Source organism: Panicum hallii, chromosome 2 (assembly GCF_002211085.1).
Source record: "Panicum hallii strain FIL2 chromosome 2, PHallii_v3.1, whole genome shotgun sequence".
In the NCBI taxonomy this organism is placed as follows: Eukaryota; Viridiplantae; Streptophyta; class Magnoliopsida; order Poales; family Poaceae; genus Panicum; species Panicum hallii.
Window position 1 is genome coordinate 12,043,854 of NC_038043.1, and position 18,084 is coordinate 12,061,937.

General features: G+C 42.2%; 3 protein-coding genes and 1 long non-coding RNA gene across 16 annotated transcripts; 3 read left to right on the plus strand and 1 right to left on the minus strand.

Moving 5' to 3' along the window:
• Nucleotides 1-1,237: 1,237 nt before the first annotated feature.
• LOC112879648 lies at nt 1,238-13,520 on the minus strand. Of its 2 annotated transcripts, XR_003226126.1 has the most exons (14): nt 13,348-13,520; nt 13,072-13,226; nt 10,521-10,581; nt 10,264-10,446; nt 8,381-9,392; nt 8,137-8,295; nt 7,971-8,039; nt 7,761-7,868; nt 6,933-7,597; nt 6,638-6,771; nt 5,815-5,941; nt 5,416-5,544; nt 3,222-3,331; nt 1,238-1,834 (listed from the first exon to the last, which is right to left on the minus strand). It is a non-coding gene; the product is annotated as an uncharacterized LOC112879648 (long non-coding RNA). The 2 variants fall into 2 exon arrangements; XR_003226127.1 differs by lacking the exons at nt 13,072-13,226; nt 13,348-13,520 and adding an exon at nt 10,792-10,822.
• On the plus strand, nt 1,399-6,335 carry LOC112879642 (U-box domain-containing protein 33-like). Its single transcript, XM_025943984.1, has 9 exons — nt 1,399-1,795; nt 2,296-2,417; nt 2,594-2,715; nt 3,000-3,104; nt 3,264-3,453; nt 3,827-3,967; nt 4,215-4,682; nt 4,783-5,550; nt 5,774-6,335. The coding sequence occupies exons 1-9, from the start codon at nt 1,432-1,434 to the stop codon at nt 5,960-5,962; spliced, it is 2,469 nt and encodes an 822-aa protein (XP_025799769.1). The 5' UTR covers nt 1,399-1,431; the 3' UTR covers nt 5,963-6,335.
• Nucleotides 7,806-12,291, plus strand: LOC112879643 (U-box domain-containing protein 33-like). Of its 5 annotated transcripts, none has more exons than XM_025943985.1 (10): nt 7,806-7,962; nt 8,046-8,214; nt 8,757-8,878; nt 9,342-9,436; nt 9,569-9,646; nt 9,749-9,866; nt 9,989-10,051; nt 10,323-10,499; nt 10,814-11,146; nt 11,285-12,291. In XM_025943985.1, exons 2-10 carry the CDS (start codon nt 8,073-8,075, stop codon nt 11,996-11,998), a joined length of 1,842 nt encoding a protein of 613 aa, XP_025799770.1. In that variant the 5' UTR covers nt 7,806-7,962; nt 8,046-8,072; the 3' UTR covers nt 11,999-12,291. The 5 variants fall into 5 exon arrangements, with proteins under 5 accessions (XP_025799770.1, XP_025799772.1, XP_025799771.1 ...); XM_025943987.1 differs by having other exon boundaries at nt 10,359-10,499; XM_025943986.1 differs by having other exon boundaries at nt 7,819-7,962; nt 8,056-8,214.
• Nucleotides 13,489-18,058, plus strand: LOC112879646. Of its 8 annotated transcripts, none has more exons than XM_025943991.1 (10): nt 13,489-13,760; nt 13,936-14,104; nt 14,233-14,369; nt 15,118-15,162; nt 15,493-15,546; nt 15,657-15,761; nt 15,836-16,045; nt 16,136-16,227; nt 16,355-17,256; nt 17,663-18,058. In XM_025943991.1, exons 2-10 carry the CDS (start codon nt 13,936-13,938, stop codon nt 17,719-17,721), a joined length of 1,773 nt encoding a protein of 590 aa, XP_025799776.1. In that variant the 5' UTR covers nt 13,489-13,760; the 3' UTR covers nt 17,722-18,058. The 8 variants fall into 8 exon arrangements, with proteins under 8 accessions (XP_025799776.1, XP_025799783.1, XP_025799780.1 ...); XM_025943998.1 differs by having other exon boundaries at nt 16,355-17,226; XM_025943995.1 differs by having other exon boundaries at nt 16,142-16,227.
• Nucleotides 18,059-18,084: the final 26 nt, after the last annotated feature.

Consider the following 18,084-nt stretch of genomic DNA (forward strand, 5'->3'; position numbering starts at 1 on the left):
GAACCAGGTCTGTTTTTTGTTCTACGGGTACAATGTGAACGTAGTAGGCTCTACTCTACAAGATTGATGAGAGTAGCAAACTAGTTAATGAACATTTATATTATAACGTACGTCACGAGTTCATTTCATCTTGCTTCTCTATTTTTCATAAGTCAAAGTAGTTCTTTGCGGAACTCCCGCCTTTGTGTTTGTTGTTTATCACAGCTACAAAAATGGACTTTCATTCCGTGACTCAGTACTGGTTAACTTTTGGTCCGGTACTAAAATTGCCACGGATCCATTTTAGTACCGGGTTCAAATTTAAAAGCTTTCGAAGCTATTTTAGTACTGGGTTAAGACATCGGCCTGTAGTAAATGTCGCATTTTAGTACCGGCCGGTGTTTTGACCTGGTACTAAAATGACTCGGCAGTACCGGTCAGTGACACCACCCGATACTAAATGGTGACATAAATGGTGACATTTAGTACTGGGAGTTGTCTTGATCCCATACTAAATGGTCATTTACGGATTACATTAAAAGGAATGTATCTCCCATCCAATCATATATGATGTATACATAGGATGATAAGGAAGCAATGTGCGAGGCTAGAGGTCGTGGGTTCGAATCTTTTAGTAATGAATATTTTAGCCGGTACTAAATAGTATGGCATTTAGTACGGACCGGGTGGCACTGATCAGCCGCCTAGGAAAGGTCAGTTCCGTAGCAACGCGTGTGAGCTCCATCGAGTATACTACTTACCAAATACTATACTAATCGCAAATGCTACGTGTGTGAACGTATGTAGTTGCGTGTGTAGGATCAAATATAATTGACGCGCAAACTAAGGTAGTACGTACACATCAATTGCAAAAACCATAGAGAACGCATCATCATGAAGGGAAGGGAAGTGACCAAGGCTTGATCAATTGTCAACGAACGGCAATGCAGATTTTACGCGTCTCCATGTCAACTCTGTGTGCTTGTGCTATACTGGTACTAGTCAACTAGTCAAGCGCATGCGATTTATTACCCCCGTTGAGGAATTATACAAAACTGCTAAAAATGTCAGCGGCCTGTATTAACTGCAACCGCAATCAGCTTATGTAATTCCCACATGATTTACTACATCAAAATTTGTTTACTTTTGCCCAAACAAAGTAGCTAGTATTATGCACCACGAAACCACCGTAATTGTATCCTTAACTAATTTACCATACGCATACATGGTTTTATTTTAAAATAAATAAATAAATAAATAAATACTAGATGCACATCCTCAAAACTCGTATAAATCGAGCAGTCATCTATAGTCCTCTCTACAACGACGCGTGAATGAAGAAAAGTAGATAAAAAAATGGCGATTTTAAGTACTATGTGATGAAACAACATAAATACACTAGTGTAACAAGGAAATTTTCTGCGTGTTGGGCGGGTAGAAACCATTATATAAATGGGTACAGGGGCCCAGAAATGGCAGGCAGGACCCCGACAAGCAAAGCAACCGCCCGCCGGCCGCCTTGGACAGCCAAGGCAGCAGGCCAAACGCACCAGACGAAGCAGCTGCAGCCTGCAGCGCACGGGCATGGCTACTGCAGCCACGGCCGGCTCCTCCTCGCCGCCCACGCCGCACGCCGATGATTCGCCGGAGCCGCCGCTCCCCGGCGAGAAGGTGTACGTGGCCGTGGGGAGGGAGGTGGCCGAGTCCAGGGCCACGCTGCTCTGGGCGCTGCACAAGTTCCCCCGTGGCGCCGGCGCCGGCGCCGCCTCCTTCGTGCTGCTCCATGTCTACTCGCCTCCCAAGCTCCTGCCCTTCCGTACGTCCCTCGCCCTCTTCTTCCGCTTCCTCTTCTCCACTGCAAATGGAAAGGTCTTCCTGTTCAGTGTTCACTGCTGCAAATGGAAAGGTCTTTTCTTCAGACTTCAGGAGATGATATGGTTGACTGTTTTCTCATGCCAATCATGTGTTTGTGTTGTAGCTTCAATTCGTGTAATTTCACAGTTCGCCTATCTGTTTAACAGCCGTCAAAATTGGACTTCTTTACATGATCCAAGTATCTAATAGCTTCATGTCCGAATATTCCTGCAAATTTACCTGCACTAGAGTTCCACTGTGTGGCTGTGTGCAATAAAGCCCAATTTAACTCAAAGAGGGGAACTTCATTTGCCGGTTGCAGCACTATTCGTATTATATAAATTGGGCTCCGTGTTGGAATAAATATATAGTGATTTTCAGATTCCTGGTTCTAATTTTGATTCCAATTCCATGTATGTGAATGCACATGTTTTGATGTTTATGCTCCAATATTGTGCACAGTGGGTGCCAGGATTCCAGCTGCCCAGGTTGGGGAGCAGGAGCTAGCTGCATACAAGGAGATGGAACTACAAAGAGTCAATGACAGTTTGGATCAATACCTACACTTATGCGCACAAGGAAGGGTCTGCTGCTCTGCTTCTCCCACACAATTAATTATGACATTCCACATTTTCATTCCTAGAAATGGAGAAACTGCAAAATAATCATTTGCAGCACAAATGTACCTATGCATGATTTAATCACAGGATGTCATCAGACTAATCCATCATGTTAACTCACTGCACTATACATCTCGCAGATACATGCTGAGAAGTTGGTAGTTGAATCAGATGATGTTGCACAGGGACTAGTGGAGCTCATTTCTGAGCATCATGTTACTGCACTTGTTATGGGGGCAGCATCTGATAAGCATTATACAAAGTATGTGCCAAAGTTCTGAATGATATTTTTACTGCAGTAACACTTCTATGTATGATAACTATAGATAAGCGTTTCCTAATCATAGCGAGGACCCATGTATTTAAAAGGTTGTGGATTCATACATATTCTTAAGAGAAATGTTGGTTTGCAGTCTATTAGATAAACGACTAGCCAATGCTTTGCTTAGGAAGAAACTTTCATGTTTCTACTACTTTTCTAACTCTGAATAATAAGATATTCCCTATTGGTTCACTAAAAGCTAACTCCTGGTTTCAAGAGTTCAGGAAAATGAAGATTCCGAAGTCCAGGAAAGCACGATTCGTAGAACTGCAAGCAGATCCTTCATGCAAAATTTGGTTTATTTGCAAGGGAACACTGGTTTGCCATAGGTATGGTTCGTGAGCTGAGGATACACTTTAATTTTGTGCTTGCAGTTGCAATGACTCTTTCTAGGCTTCAGTCCATTTGCGTGTGTAAAATCAGTAAAAACATTAATGTATAGATACCTTGAAACGAACTTGATTTTTTTTCCGTTTCCTCTACACTAGGAAAGCTGTTCAGCTTAGCCATGAAGAAATGCAGGAATGTAGACAAAGCTCTGGGGTCACACATTATTCTGTGGACAAATCAGCAAGTCTGTCAGAAATGTGGTGTGTTGCAAACACATGGCTATGCAAATCAATCGGGGAACAACGGATTGAAAGGACTTCTTCAGACCCGTTCTACATCAGTGAGAAGGTACTGATGGTGCTGAAATTATGTCAAACATAAAATCAAGCAACGAAGAAGCTACATTTATTAATTTATAAAGAAAGATTTGAAGGCTGGTTGGTACATGATAGTCAACATGCATAACTCATAGCATCATGATGAAACAGTCAATGATTCAACCTGCACCTAAAATGTGCTCCATGATGAATTACTTGACAGATACACTAAGATGATCTTTTAGATCATACCACTTTAGCTGGTAGTCTTGATCTTTAAATCAACTTCTAGAATTGCAGTGTCTTAACAGCATTGGCTTACCTAGTGTCATGCATCAGCAATATCTTAGTTTTGTATTTCCATAATCGACAAAAACATGATGTGTGAAATTGATCTCTTGCAGGGCAACGTTGAAGAAACTTATGAGTCCTACGATAATTTCCAGCATATCCTCAGGGAGCTAGAGAGTGTAAGGCAAGAAGCTTATGAAGAGAAATGCAGACGTGAGAAAGCGGAAAGAGAGTTATTTGAGGCTTTACAGAAAGTAATTATCTTAATTTATAGTTATCATTCACATTGCACTCACAATATATTAGAGGACTTAATTGACTTGCATTGCTGTTTGCTAGCGAGGTTAATACCAGAGTAATTTTTTTACTGTGCATGCAAAGTACTTTCAGAAACATAACGGTGGATTAAAAAACTGGAGACATTACTCTGGATAAGTAGCGGCTACAGGCTTAAACTGTGAACAAAGTTCTTTATTGTGTCGCACTGAATTTCCTCAACAGGCACAAGCCTCTGAAAATTTGTACCTCCGTGAAATGAAGCAAAAGAATGAACTGGAAGAAAAGCTGACAACAATAATGGAAGAAATTGAGAGTCTCACAGTAAGGACCGATGAACTTTGTGCAAAACTTCAAGGGGAACGTGAGCAAAGAATGGTCCTGGAGAAGAGAGGTGCCCATTCTGACCGTATCATCAAGGATTTGATGTTGCAGCGTGACAAAGCGCTGAGAGAGACAGAAATGCTACGTGCGAAGAAAGGAGAGTCTAGTGCAACTGCAGAGGGGATGATGCACATTACAGAGTTATCCTACTCAGAGATTAAGGAAGCAACTAATGACTTTGACCATTCAATGAAGATTGGAGAAAGTGTATATGGAAGTGTATACAAGGGCTTTCTCCGGCACACCAACGTAGCTATAAAGAAGTTGAATCCTGAAACTACACCGACACAGTCACAGTTCAGTCAAGAGGTTGAATTCTCAGTTCTAACCACTTGCCTTCGTATAAACTGCATTTTGTTGGTTCGTATAAACTGTCCTGCAGATGCTTAAAGTCTTTCCTGCTTGACAGGTGGAAATTCTCAGCAGGGTGCGGCATCCAAACCTTGTCACTCTTATAGGAGCATGCAAGGATGCTCAAGCCCTTGTCTATGAGTACATGCCAAATGGAAGCTTGGATGACCGGCTGGCTTGCAAAGATAATTCCAAGCCTCTCAGTTGGCAGTTACGAACCCGTATCGCTTCTAACATTTGCTCTGCGCTAATTTTCCTCCATTCTAATAAGCCTCATAGCATTGTTCACAGTGACCTGAAAGCATCTAACATTCTTCTCGATGGAAATAATGTAGCTAAACTCAGTGGTTTTGGTGTAAGCCAAATATTGACTGATCAGTTCAAGGCCACAACTACTCTATACCGTTATACCCACCCAAAGGGTTCTTTTGTGTATATTGATCCTGAATACCTTATCTCTGGTGACCTGACACCCCAATCTGATGTATATTCTTTTGGCATCGTACTCCTACGCCTTTTAACTGGAAGATCAGGATTTGGTCTATTGAAAGAAGTGCAGGAGGCTATGGAAAAGGGTTGTTTGCAAGCAATATTAGATTCATCTGCTGGTGAATGGCCTGCCATGCATGCTGAGCAGTTGGCTGAGTTAGGTTTGAGATGCTGTAAAATAAGAAGGAAAAATCGTCCTGACCTGCAAACAGAGGCTTGGACTGTACTTGAACCAATGTTCAAGTCTGCTTCGACAATGCTATGTTCATTGTCATTTAAATCAGTATCAGAAGACCTTGGTGGTGTGCCATCCTACTTCATATGTCCAATACTGCAGGTGAGTTGTACATTTTGCTTAGCGAATATAATTCCCTTCCTGTGATTCCCTATTTTTTACTGTAAAACATCTGGAGTGAAACATCTGGCTGGCCTTTAAATATTGCTTTAACTTTTCTGTTATGTTTATTATTCATAGTCATTTTACCAAAAAAATGCGTAGCCAGAATTTGAGATTCCGATGTTGTTCTATCTTGTTTCACCTTTGCATTTATGTGTTACAGGATGTCATGAGGGACCCTCTAATTGCTGCAGATGGTTTTACCTATGAAGCTGACGCAATAAGGGAATGGCTGGACAGTGGCCATCAGACATCACCCATGACAAACCTTGAGCTACCCCACCGTGATCTTTTGCCCAATCATGCTCTGCGCTCTGCAATTCAAGAATGGCTGCAGACAAATGGAGATTAATGTCTGTCTTCTTATCAGGGAACATAAAAGGTGTTTGGAGGAGGGTGATTGATATTGGAATTTTCAGGATTTGGTTCAAATTTAGACTAAATCTTAAGGATTTAAATCAGATTCCCTCCTACCCAACCATGGCCTTAGCAAGGAGATCAGTGCAGATAACATGTTATGCTGTAAGATGTGTTTCTGTGCTACATCATGTTAATAGGCACTACAACAAGAATAAAGAAATACACACAAGGAAAAAAAAGGCTTTCCTGTGTCGAGCCATATACGCTGGTCTTGTTTTCGAGCTATACATTTGAAAATAAAATATAATGAACCGGTGCTTAATGTTGGACAGGATTTTACATGATGTAAACTGTTTTGGTGATCACCCTGTGTGAGTTCTGAATAATGGCAGACTGGCCATGCATACTGCTTGAGTGAATATTAAATATGGCAGGGACCTCTCTGACAACTGGTAATGGAAGCAAAATGACAGTCTCATTGGACTATAAGGTTCATACTACCCGGTTCCCAAAGAAAAATGTCAAAATTTATGGCCATATATATATATATATATTAGTGTTCTAAACTTGTGCTATTAGAACTTATAGCCATTCCCAATATATATATGGTAGCACATTGATATACTGTCTGATCTGAAAGTTTGAGGAAAATATGTGTCAAAAGTACCTGTGTAATTTAATCTCGTGATGACCTTCCATCAGTAATTTCCATTTGTTGATTACAGAACGTCATGGGGGTAGACAAAAAAGATCTTCGTTTGAAAGTCGTGTCCAGTGCCCAGGTTTGTCAAAGTCTCACCCCTGTGCAAATCACAGGAAATTCAGAAAGGCACGATGTCACAGTCTCAGGCGACTGACCAAAGCTGCCAGTAGCAATCTGCTCAGAAGAAACTAACAAAAAGGAATTGCGCGTGACGAAAGCAACTGGGATGGATCCTCTGAAGCCGGTTATCAGGAACTACCTGTGGGTGCCTTGCATTTGCAATTGAATCGTGAATCGTCCGTCTGTCTGATCGGAATTTCGACCTGAACTATTGCAAGAATTATCTTCTTCCAACGTAGCAGCCGTTCAACGCCATGACCATGAGTAACTCCCATGGAGCTTCCAATGCAAAGAAGTTTCGGCCTCAATCTTCACGTCGCCCAGCTCGAAGAATGATACCGGTATATGCTCTTCAGTCCGTGTTAAAAAAATCTGAAGGAGATGTCCTGACGTGGATTACTGTATTGACAGCTTTGAGAGCAAGAATGCTTTGAAAGGCACTGCTGGAGAAAGAACAAGGTCCAAATGTCCAATCGTCATTCACCAGTGCGCCAGAATTCAAAGCTCCCATACCAGACAGACATATTATGGACATTTCTTCTGCAGCTTGAAAGCAACCTGCTTTGATGCTGTGAAAGCATGACTGCCTTGCCGGCCAGGGAGATGCGATAAAACTGTGATAATCGCCATCTAATGGGACGACTTCATCGCGAAGCATCAAAAGTCAGTCGCCAAGGACACGCATGTACTTCAACTTCTTGGATTGGTGTAGAAATTTTTCGCACAACTCATAGGCCATACTGAAACTTTGAGACAACCACGCTAGCTTCCAACCGATTTCCATAGCTGAATAAAAACCTTTTCCTTTTGCAAATCACAAAGACGATGATGGAAATTACTCAAAGAATTGGTTACTGAAACAGAATACCACAAACGAGTGTTGTAATTTGAGTTGGCTACTGAAAATTTTTCCTAAATTGAAGCAAGACCTACGCTATATACTTTGGGCACGTAGCCAGATACTGACCTGACGTGCTCGATGATGCTGTACACGGTACCCCACCATAAGTAAACCAAATCCACGGCCACACTTCCAGCCTCTCCTCTTATTTAGCTCTCTCTGAACTGACAATTCCTAGGAATAACAAGGCACAAAAGGAATGAGGACGACGCTGATACCAATACCAATACCATGCAGTTGAAGTAAAAAGTGTCGCGACACAAAAAAGGTAATTACCTCACTTTCCCCTGTTCAGGACATGCTCCTGCTGAAGCAGATGGCAAAGGCAGAATCTTAGCTTGATTCCTGAAGGTACATGTAGGGAGCAAGCTGAGAAAGATGGATGAGGAAGAGGTACATATTGCGGTGGGGAAGAATTCAAGAAAGGAGAAAGCTAACATACTATGGGCTGCAGTGAATTTCCCGAGGGCCACCATAGTTCTTGTCCATGTTCACTGGCCCTCTAAGTGGATGCCTTTCAGTAAGATCTTTATAATCTTTCAGGCAAATCCTTTCCATTCTTTGTGCTGCGATTCATTTCATTCGGTTATTTTTCTGCATGCTGAATAGAAAGTCTATGGTCATCCGATCAATACTAGAAAGGATTAAAAACTACTGATTGATAGAAGGAGATGATTGATAGGCACCGTAGCTTCCAAAACTCCCAACTTTATGCACAAGGGACACCTGGAGTTCTCTGTTCCAGATGTAATTTCTACTTTGTTCCCCCGCTCTCTAAACTTTGTGCCCTTGGCACACCATTTGTACCGCGGTGCTTGCACCGTCCATTACCGGCTTCCGCCAGGATCAGTGGTAAAGTGATCAGGTGGGGATCCTCATCCCCCGTCGTTGCCTCAAAAAATGATTGCATAACACGACCATAGGCATTAACAGCGTACACAAGTTTAAGCACAAATACCAGCAATACAATAGCTATGCTCGATGACCATAGGCATTAACAGAGGGTACTGTCATGAGGCATGAGCTGCACCTTATTGTTTCTCTCCTATCGTCTAACTGCAGTGGGTGGCAAAGTTCTATACAAGTTTGCTGATGAAAAGGAGAAGGAGATGCATAGAGGCAGAGAAACGAAAGCTATGGTCAACATGTTATCACAGTACAAAAATCTGTGTGGTACAAGAAAGGTAATGCTACATTATCAATTTATTTTTGAGTTCAGATTCGTAGAAGTCAGATTATAGCAGCGCTTATTTGGGTTTATCTGGGAAAACATTCTACTCTGATGCTTAAAATTCTTGTTACTTTTGCCTCGGGACCTTCTAATTTCTCCATGCTAAGTTAGTACGCTAAACTGTTATTACTAGTACATATGCATGTCTGTGGCCCTCCTTACCAGGGAAAAGGAAATGAGTTACACTTTAAATCCTAGACGTTCCTCTTTGATATACTATTTGAACACCATCTGCGATTGTAAATAAACTGTCTAGCAGTACCATAAATTGAATATTTTATTTAATCTACACCAACAGTTAAGCAAACAAGTCATGTGGAGCAAGGAAGAAAATTAATATTGCAATAGGCTCCTGAAACTTACGATAATTTTATTTCTCAGGGAACATGCTTTGAAACAAGTATGTGTTCCTGCAGGTTAGCGCACATTACCTTACACATGATGACACTGTTGCTGGTGTTGTGAACCTGGTAAAGAAGCTCAAAATTAAGAGAATCGTCATTGGTTCAAGGTTAGAACTGAATCTGCACATCAAGCAACTCCATAAAAAACATCTCTTCACATATGCTGCTCTTTGTACATCCTGTAAACAGAATAGACTAATGTTCTATCTTAGCATGAAACTAAACCAAATTGTATACAGGAACATGTCAAGGCAAGTGGCTCTTCGCCAATGCTGTCAGGTTTGGGTGGTGCTCAATGGCAAACACATCTCCACCAGGTATAACTGAGATCTACTAGTTAGTGGCAGATGGCCTACTATCATTAACCTCTGGATCACATTTGGAAATGACTTGATGCATACGATTATTTCTAAATCCAGCAATGATCACTTGGAGCACAGTGGAAATATTGGATATGGAGGGAGCTCAGATATTTTAGCATCTATACATGAGCTAGGTGAGGAATCTGATGGCTACATGACACCACCAAGTGACCTCGTAAGTAAATTTCCAGTGGAGAATTGCCATTCACAAAAATAATAGCCATTTCTACCAAGTTATAGTCATAATTCAAAGTCAGTTCTAATTTCTGTTGTACTATCATATTTGATTGATTTCAGGCAGATGAAAGCATGGATGAGGAGGAGCTGAATGAAATGGATGATTCTGATCAATTAGTAATGGTATGCTTTCCAATAGTTATGCTTTTAGGGTAACTTCTAGGATATGTGCATTCAAAGTATCTTCTTTTAGGATATGTGCATTCAAAGTATCTTCTTTTAGAAATGCTCCGTAAATGCCGTTTAAGTTCACTGTCTACTTAAGTATGTTTAGGAGGCCTTAATTTATGTAATTATGTTCACAGTGTAGCCTTAAAGGAATATATGTTTCTTACCTCATGTAGTAATAATCCACCATATTTATTGTGATTTCTGAAGGCAGCAGTTTTTGTAGGTACAATACATTGATTGCTTCCACCATGTTGTGCAGGAAGATGAAACAATGACTGAACAAGGCACAGAGGAATCAGTCGCTTCCGACGTGATGGAAGACTCTGCTGAAGAGGATGCTGACCAATCTGATGAGATACAGAGTTTCAGAAATATAACTGAAAAGGCTGAAAAAATCATGGTAAGAATTAAACGACAAAACCTTCCTCAGATTCCACTGATAAAAACAGAGCCAGATGGTTTCAACTTGTTATAATGACAATCTGTTCAAAAGAACAAAAAATGACATTAATGAAGGTAAGAAAACATCAGGATATCCGTTCAGAGAAATAGGTGATAGAAATCATATGGTAATAAAATGTATGTTACATGATAGCATTAATATATTGGATCTCCTTAGTGCTGACCAGAAAGGAAAAGAAAAGAAAAAAAAAACAACCTTAGTGCATCATATAAGTATTGTTATTCAGCACCTTTTTTTTTCCTTTTGGTCAGGAGGAAATAGACAGACTCCAAAAGAAACTGAAAGAGCTGCAAGGAGAGGGCCCTAATCGTGATGCGAGGAGCTTGTCACCCAGACAAATGGCTGCTTCGTTGAAGCGGAAGAGCCTATCAGAACCTAGATACCCAGAGTTACAAATTCCAGAGAACATTGAACGATTCTCAACGTCGCAGATTGGAAAAGCAACCGATCACTTCCACTCAAGAAATTTCATAGGAGAAGGAGGTTATGGTCCAGTTTACAAAGGAAAACTAGGTGACACGCCAGTGGCTATCAAGATGCTGAAGCCTCATGGTAGACAAGGTTTCCCTGAGTATCAGCAAGAGGTAACTAACTCTAATTAACTCAAACACCTTACTACCCAGACACCTTTTTGAATACCCCAGACGTGGAAATGCATGGCAAAAAATGGCATACCATAACCAGACGAAGTTAACATTGTGCTGGGCAATCCCGATCCGCAGGTGATGGTGCTGAGCAAATTGGAGCACCCGCACATCGTGAGGCTGATGGGCGTGTGCCCGGAGTCGTGCAGCCTCGTGTACGAGCACCTCCCCAACGGCACGCTCCTGGAGAGGCTCTCCAAGGGCCTCCTGTGGAAGGACCGCGTCAGGATCCTCGCCGAGCAGCGCTCGGCGCTGGCGTACCTCCACTCCAGGCGCCCCCACGCCATCATCCACGCCGACCTCAAGCTCACCAACATCCTCCTGGACGCTGGCAACGTGAGCCGGCTGGGGGACTTCGGGACGGCGCGGGCGGTGCACGTGAAGCCGCTAGAGGAGGAGACCATCGGCCGGCGCACCAACCCGATGGGGACGACGGGGTACATGGACCCGGTGTTCTTCATGACCGGCGAGCTCACCACGGAGTCGGACGTGTACGCGTTCGGCGTGGTGATCCTGCAGCTGCTCACGGGGCTGCTGGACCTCAACGTCGCGGAGCAGGCGCGCGAGGCGGTGAAGATGGACGCGGTGCATAGCGTGCTGGACGTGTCCGCGGGGGCCTGGCCGGAGGTGCAGGCGGAGCGGCTGCTCAAGCTGGCACTGAGGTGCTGCAGCCTGGAGAGGAAGCGGCGGCCGGCTATCACGTCCGACGCCGAGTGGAGATCGCTCGACATCCTACGGGCCATGGCAACGCCAGCTAGTAAATCCTGGAAATGGAATTCCCATGGAAGCTGAACTAGCTTGCTGAATGATGTACAGTATGGACTTCTTAGTATGTTGCTGCAAATGCCATGAAAACTAGTATTAGCTAGTAGTCCAACAGTAGTATTATCTAGTCATTCTCTTGTGATTAGATAAGCATATCCAAGAATAAATCTGAATTAGAATATACTGAAAATATTTAGTAGTACAGTAGAAACAAGCGTGTGAACACAAGAATTTGAGCAAATGCTAGATGGAGTGGCAATTGGTTAACCAAGATAACTATTCAGGTGCACGGTGAATTTTTTGGAACGTGCACCAACATCTGTTTAGGATCCCTTGCAGCATGAAGCAATATATACTATAGAGTTATGCAGATCTTACATGTGGATCCATTACAACAAGCAGGCATATGCAGTCTCTAGATGTATGTTCCTTTTGTAGCGCGAAAAAACAATAAAACCCATACCGAATCAAATTGATCAATGGATGTAAATGGCATTCATCAGAAGATACAAGAAACATAAGTCGTTTAAGTTTTTTCTGCGGTCAAACTTTTCTAACTTTGACCTAGTTTATAGAAAAATGCACCAATGTCTACAGAACATAAGTTAGATTACTGAATTCTGAATGTTTTTGTCAATTTGAGACTTTGTCGCTGAAGTTATGTGAACTGAGATTACTGAATGATGTCAATTGAGAGCACATCTGAATATTTGTTGAACTCATAACATAACTCAGTGTGGCAAAGGAGATCACCAAATATGTACAGACTTGCTTGCTTGCAGATGTGTGGCCATGATCCCAGGATGCCTCCTAGCATAAAATGGCAATCGAAAGCTAATAGTATATAGAGCCTGAGTTGAAGTTCCTCTCTGGAACTTCTTGCACCAAACATGAATCCATATCCAAATTTACTTGTACCAAATTCAACTTCAGTGATCTGTGCTCTCAAATTCAATTCCGGGACAAGAGTCATTTTACTACATTCAATGATCTGATCTTAAATTGACATCATTAAGTCATCTCAGTTCAACTTCAGTGGTCATATTATAAAATTGACAAAAACATTTGATCATCACATTCGATATTTAGTCAGAACTTACATCAATTTACAGTCTCAATTCATCATTCAGTGAAGCTGATTCTGACTGCCACCTTGTCTGCTCCCATGTCTGAAGCCCGGCTGGAAGTCCATGTGACAGATGGATGGTAACAAATTCACAGTTGGCAGGCAGCAGAAATCGATTTTCTTGTACACCTGTGAAAAAAATAACCCTATCATTCACAAACCCAATAAACCAGCAGATTATATAGTCCATGAGGAATTCAGCTCCTTGCATCCTTTTTCGTTGCACCCAGAATTTTGAACAAGCACCTACCAGGAGTGTGGTGCGGCACCCGGCGGCGGCGAAGCGGATGGCATCCAGCTAGGCGCGGCTCCCGGCGCCGGCGGCGCGGTGGACGCCTGGACGGCTGTGAGCGAGGCGTCGTGGCACCCGGCGGCGCCCAGTTTTCCCTCAGCGAGCGAACCAGCAGCAGCGTCCGCGAGCTGCGGAAAGCCGGAGAGCACGGGCTCGTTTATGGGCCGCAAGGTGAGAGGAGCTGGTTCCGGGCCCAGGACGGCCCTGAGCGCGCGTTCCTTTTTCTTTTTCCTTTTACCTCCGCTGCCTTCCATTTTCCTTCTCTGCTCCACACTCGGCCTTCCCTAGCGGCGAGCCGGCGACGCCAGGGCGAGCGACCGCCCTTGGCCAGGTCTTCGTCGGGCGCTTCGTCGGCGACAAGGATACGGCAGGTGTGCCCGCCTGTTCCCTTCCCTTCCCGCCGTACGAAATCGAACACCCAAAACCCTAATGTATGCTGTTTGGATTCGGATCTGACCATGTATTTTGCCTGCTAAACTTCGATTCTTTTGCAAACATTGTCGATCCTATACTGGGTCCGCCCCTGATCGCACCCCTTTTTTGCAGATGGAGATGGGTGCATCTAGAAAATCCAGTCATGTTACCACCAAGGACAGTGCAGAAACAGCAAGGGACATCATCTCCACGTCCAGCCAAATCCAATCCATGAAGGTCCCGGACGCGGTTGCCGCGATTGCCCAGGCTGCTGCAAAGGCAAATGGTGAGACTGAAAAATGTATGTCCTGTCGAAAGCAGGTATTCTATTCAGTTGCGATATAGGCTGTGGTGTTGTCGGATAAGCAAAAGAAATTTCGCCACCAACAAATAAACCTGTATGCATCTTTGTTTCTTTAAACCTTGCAGATCTTCCAGGCTGGCCATTATTCTCGCCTCCAAAGGTGCAGCTGGACAAGTGTACCAAGTGTTCGAGAGAATTCTGTTCTTCAATCAACTTTCGGCGGCATACACGTGTTCATCGCCGAACCCTCAAAGTAGACAAGGTCCGTGGTTTGTCCCTTTGTCTTTTCCTGCCAATTCTGTGCCAACTTACCATAGTTAGATAAATGAAGGAAATGTAAGAGAACTGTGGATCTTTTAGATCTAAGTATGGAGATAGCTCTCGTGCCTGTGATCTCCATCATCTCACCCAACTGCTTCACCACCACGTACTTTTGCCACTGTATTTAGATAGCGTAGTTCTGAAGGTGATTAGTAGCATTGTATGCTTCCTATTTTCATATATGCATGGTTATTTTAGCATAAGTCATTAAATTGTGCGTTGGACGAATGCATGCTCTCTGGATAACTTGCTAGTTTCCCGAGTCAAAATTCTCATTGTTATTCATTTCCTTTTCTGATGGTGTTGAAATGCTGGCTGAGTCACCTATTATTTTCCTAGAAAGTATGCAATTTGTTGTTGCTGCTGCACGAGATACTTTCACTTCTACAAAACCTGGGATATACACAACTCCCCAGATGTCTCATAATCTATTGTAGAATGCTTAGCATAACAACCTAATAGTAAGCACAAAATTGTTCTAGTGACTTGTACCTCGATTTTTTTATGCCATGTTCTTGTAAGTGTTCTCTTTTCCCTGGTTATACAAGTTTAGACATCTTAACTATTATCACAGAGTTATTTGTTGTCATAATGAACTTCATTTACATTGCATATTCAGTTTTTTTCCCCCATGAAGGTGCTCCTCCATCTCATTGCCATATTGGCATGACATTGTTTACGCTCTGCAGGATTTTCCCAAGAATAGAGACCATCTTGCCGCATTCTGGAACAAAGTAAGTTATCTGCAACAAATTGCTTCTTACTTTGCCAATTTCCTGAATTTGTTCTAAGCTTGGTCATGTATTTTGTGATGAGTACTAACTGCCTCACAGGTTATATATTTGTTTATTAACTTTTTAAAGGAGACAGTATGCTCTGTTTCCTTTGTAACTTTCCATGTAAAAAGATAAGATACGCCGTATAACTTTCAGTATACTTTTTGTATGTGTCAACTTGAATTGTGAAGTATGTCTAGATTTATCCATTGGCTTGTTTATTCAAGTGACTCCCTTTATTAGTTGCAATTTTTCTCATAGCTTGGATTTATCTTTTGTTCTCTTTAGCTGACTGTGGATGAGGCCAGCACAGTTTTGTCTTTGTCCAACGTTGTTGTAGAGGTAACTATCATACAACCAAATTGTTAATTTCGTTTTTCCAGATAACAAGTGATACATATTGGACCAGTTTCCCTTTCAAAACAATAACTGGGTTAGAAATACATTTTCAGGGTGTCACCGGTTCATCAATTTTAACAACACTATCATCATGGATGTGTAAGCCAGGGTACGCTTCATTGCCAATGGCATATGCAAGAGCTGGCAGTGAGCTTCTGGTAAGGCTTTTGAACTACTCTTTCGTGATCTACGGTATGGATTTGGAATGTTAAGTTCTTTTTGGTCTCTACAGGATTTGATTCAAACAAAGGTTTCAATGCAGTTGCCTGTGTCATCGAATGAACTATTTAGTGTTCTCGATGAAGCAAGTGAGAAAACATTTCTTTGCACAAACACAGCTGCTTGTATACAAAAGTTTTTGTTTGATGGAGAGGCAAACAAAATTGCAACTGAGTTGAAAAATGTTGTTGCATGCGCTAGTTACATGCTCGAACAAAAGCTGGTAAGATAGTGCTTCTATTGTGCAAAAGGGAATTGGCATTTACCCTTTAGCCATAAGTTTGATCAATTTCATTTGTGACTACAAATCAAGCAACAGGTTGAAGCATGGTGTGCTGATAAGGCTGCTGAAGCATTAAGATGCCAGAAGTTGCTGGTGGAGGAAGAGGAAGCTGCTCAGAAAAGGTTATTGCTTTACACTTTGACCGCACTATATTTCAAATATCCGTCTAACTTATTTCTTGTATAAATACACCACCATATAGTTCAATCTTGATTTGACATTTATTTTATTTTCTTCTATAACTTGAAGGCAAGCCGAACTGATGGAAAGGAAGCGAATGAAGAAACTTAGGCAGAAAGAACAGAGGTTAAAAGACCTCAAGGACGAGAATGTGACGATTCAGTTACCTGAAATCATGGATGACACAGCATGTTCTCCTGGCATTCAAAGTTTCAAGACTATTTCAGATCCTGACCTTTATGAGCAAGAAAAGTCACAATATATTGAATTTCCAGCACCAGTTACTTCAGAAACTGGCAATGGGTTTAATGTGGACCTATCGGTAGAAGATGTCAGCTGTGACTCAGCGCCTGAAATGGATAAAGGTGTTGTGTTAAGGAAACAAGTTATTTCAAGGCATCATTTAGGCAAAACAGAGAAACTTGCTGAAAATAGCTTTGTGTCTGGTTCCGCAGTTGCTTCAAAGCAAGCAGCTTTAGCGAGACCTTCAACTTACAGGGATGCAAATGTCTGTTGCTCGCCAAATAGAAACAAAACTTGGGCACGGAAAGTGCCAGCTGAGATTGGAAACCAGTGTCCAAAACATGGGTTAGATGTAGATGATGAACACAACATGGCTCCTAGCAAAAACTCTCGTGTGCTAATAGGATCTATAAGTGTTGCAATTGAAGATGGTAGTGAACACTTGAATGACTCTCGTTCCAAGAATGACCCAGCCCCTCCCAGTTCCAAGATTGTGAAACATGCATCAGTCAATGTGGTGCGGCTGGTTAACCATAAGGAAAACAGAAATGAAGGCATTTCTAATAGTGATGGCAATAGTGCGCCAGCTGACGGGAACCGTTCTTGCTTCAGTAGTATGACAGATGAAAGCAGTCATTCAACCTGCCGCAGTGCAGATTTCACAGAGGGTGAACATTTACGACGAACCATGTTTTCCAGTAAAGAAGCTACATCCTTCCTTTCTCAAAGTAAACATCTTACTGTTGTTGTATTCACACACCCTTCAAGCACGGCTAACCAATAAGTTTTCCCCAACTTTTCTTAAGCAAATAGTTTTTCAGCATGCTAATTTGACCTAGCAGTTCTTACCCTTTTTTATTTCTTAGAAAAAGAATGCTCGACTTTAAAATTGCATCAAGTATTTATGCATTGTGAGTAATGTGTACAGGAAACCATCTATAAGTAGCGGAGGGAATGAAAAGAAGTGCTCAAATTAACTTATGCCCTTAGGAAGGAAGTAGACATACAAGTCTTCTTTATGTCATTTTTATTTGCCTTAGAGTATAAATAAACTTTTATATCTTTTGAATTAGGAAAGTGTATTGTGGTTCTTCCTTATTTAGCTCAGTACTGAAGTGTGGTTGTGTTTTGTAGGGTGGAAAGAAGCAATTGCAGCTGATCATGTGAAACTTGTTTTGTGTCATGACAAGTGAAGGAATGGCAGAGTGAAGAAATTTTGTCAAGGTCCGGCTGAGCTTTCTTTGGGCCCTACAGCGGTGCTTACCTAGCAGGGTGCTATGAAAGTCTCAAGGTCAAATTTGTTTTGCGTTGATGATTGTGAAATGGCTGGTGCATTTTGTAGCTGAGCTGACATGCTCATCAAAGCATAGGGTTCCAGTTTTAGAAGGGGATAGGTCTTGTGTGGGATCTATTTATGGTAAGATGAAACATGATTAAAATATGCATTAAGTTCCTCTTCTCTTGTACTCATCAGAGCGCGCTTAACAATGCTGAACACATTGCCTCGGTTTTTCTTGTGTTTTGCTTCTCCGTTCTGCTGGCAATGTTACCTTCTC

What these genes read in the sequence shown, in the direction of transcription:
- LOC112879646 (XM_025943991.1), top strand. Translation starts at nt 13,936, where the DNA reads ATGGAGATGGGTGCATCTAGAAAATCCAGTCATGTTACCACCAAGGAC. An exon ending in ACATGCTCGAACAAAAGCTG is followed by an intron (nt 16,046 to 16,135) that starts GTAAGATAGTGC and finishes CTACAAATCAAG; the next exon opens with CAACAGGTTGAAGCATGGTG. An exon ending in GAGGAAGCTGCTCAGAAAAG is followed by an intron (nt 16,228 to 16,354) that starts GTTATTGCTTTA and finishes TATAACTTGAAG; the next exon opens with GCAAGCCGAACTGATGGAAA.
- LOC112879642 (XM_025943984.1), top strand. Translation starts at nt 1,432, where the DNA reads ATGGGTACAGGGGCCCAGAAATGGCAGGCAGGACCCCGACAAGCAAAG. An exon ending in TCTGATAAGCATTATACAAA is followed by an intron (nt 2,716 to 2,999) that starts GTATGTGCCAAA and finishes TCAAGAGTTCAG; the next exon opens with GAAAATGAAGATTCCGAAGT. An exon ending in TCATATGTCCAATACTGCAG is followed by an intron (nt 5,551 to 5,773) that starts GTGAGTTGTACA and finishes TATGTGTTACAG; the next exon opens with GATGTCATGAGGGACCCTCT.
- LOC112879643 (XM_025943985.1), top strand. Translation starts at nt 8,073, where the DNA reads ATGGATGAGGAAGAGGTACATATTGCGGTGGGGAAGAATTCAAGAAAG. An exon ending in CTCTAAGTGGATGCCTTTCA is followed by an intron (nt 8,215 to 8,756) that starts GTAAGATCTTTA and finishes GTCTAACTGCAG; the next exon opens with TGGGTGGCAAAGTTCTATAC. An exon ending in ATTCTGATCAATTAGTAATG is followed by an intron (nt 10,052 to 10,322) that starts GTATGCTTTCCA and finishes CAGTTTTTGTAG; the next exon opens with GTACAATACATTGATTGCTT.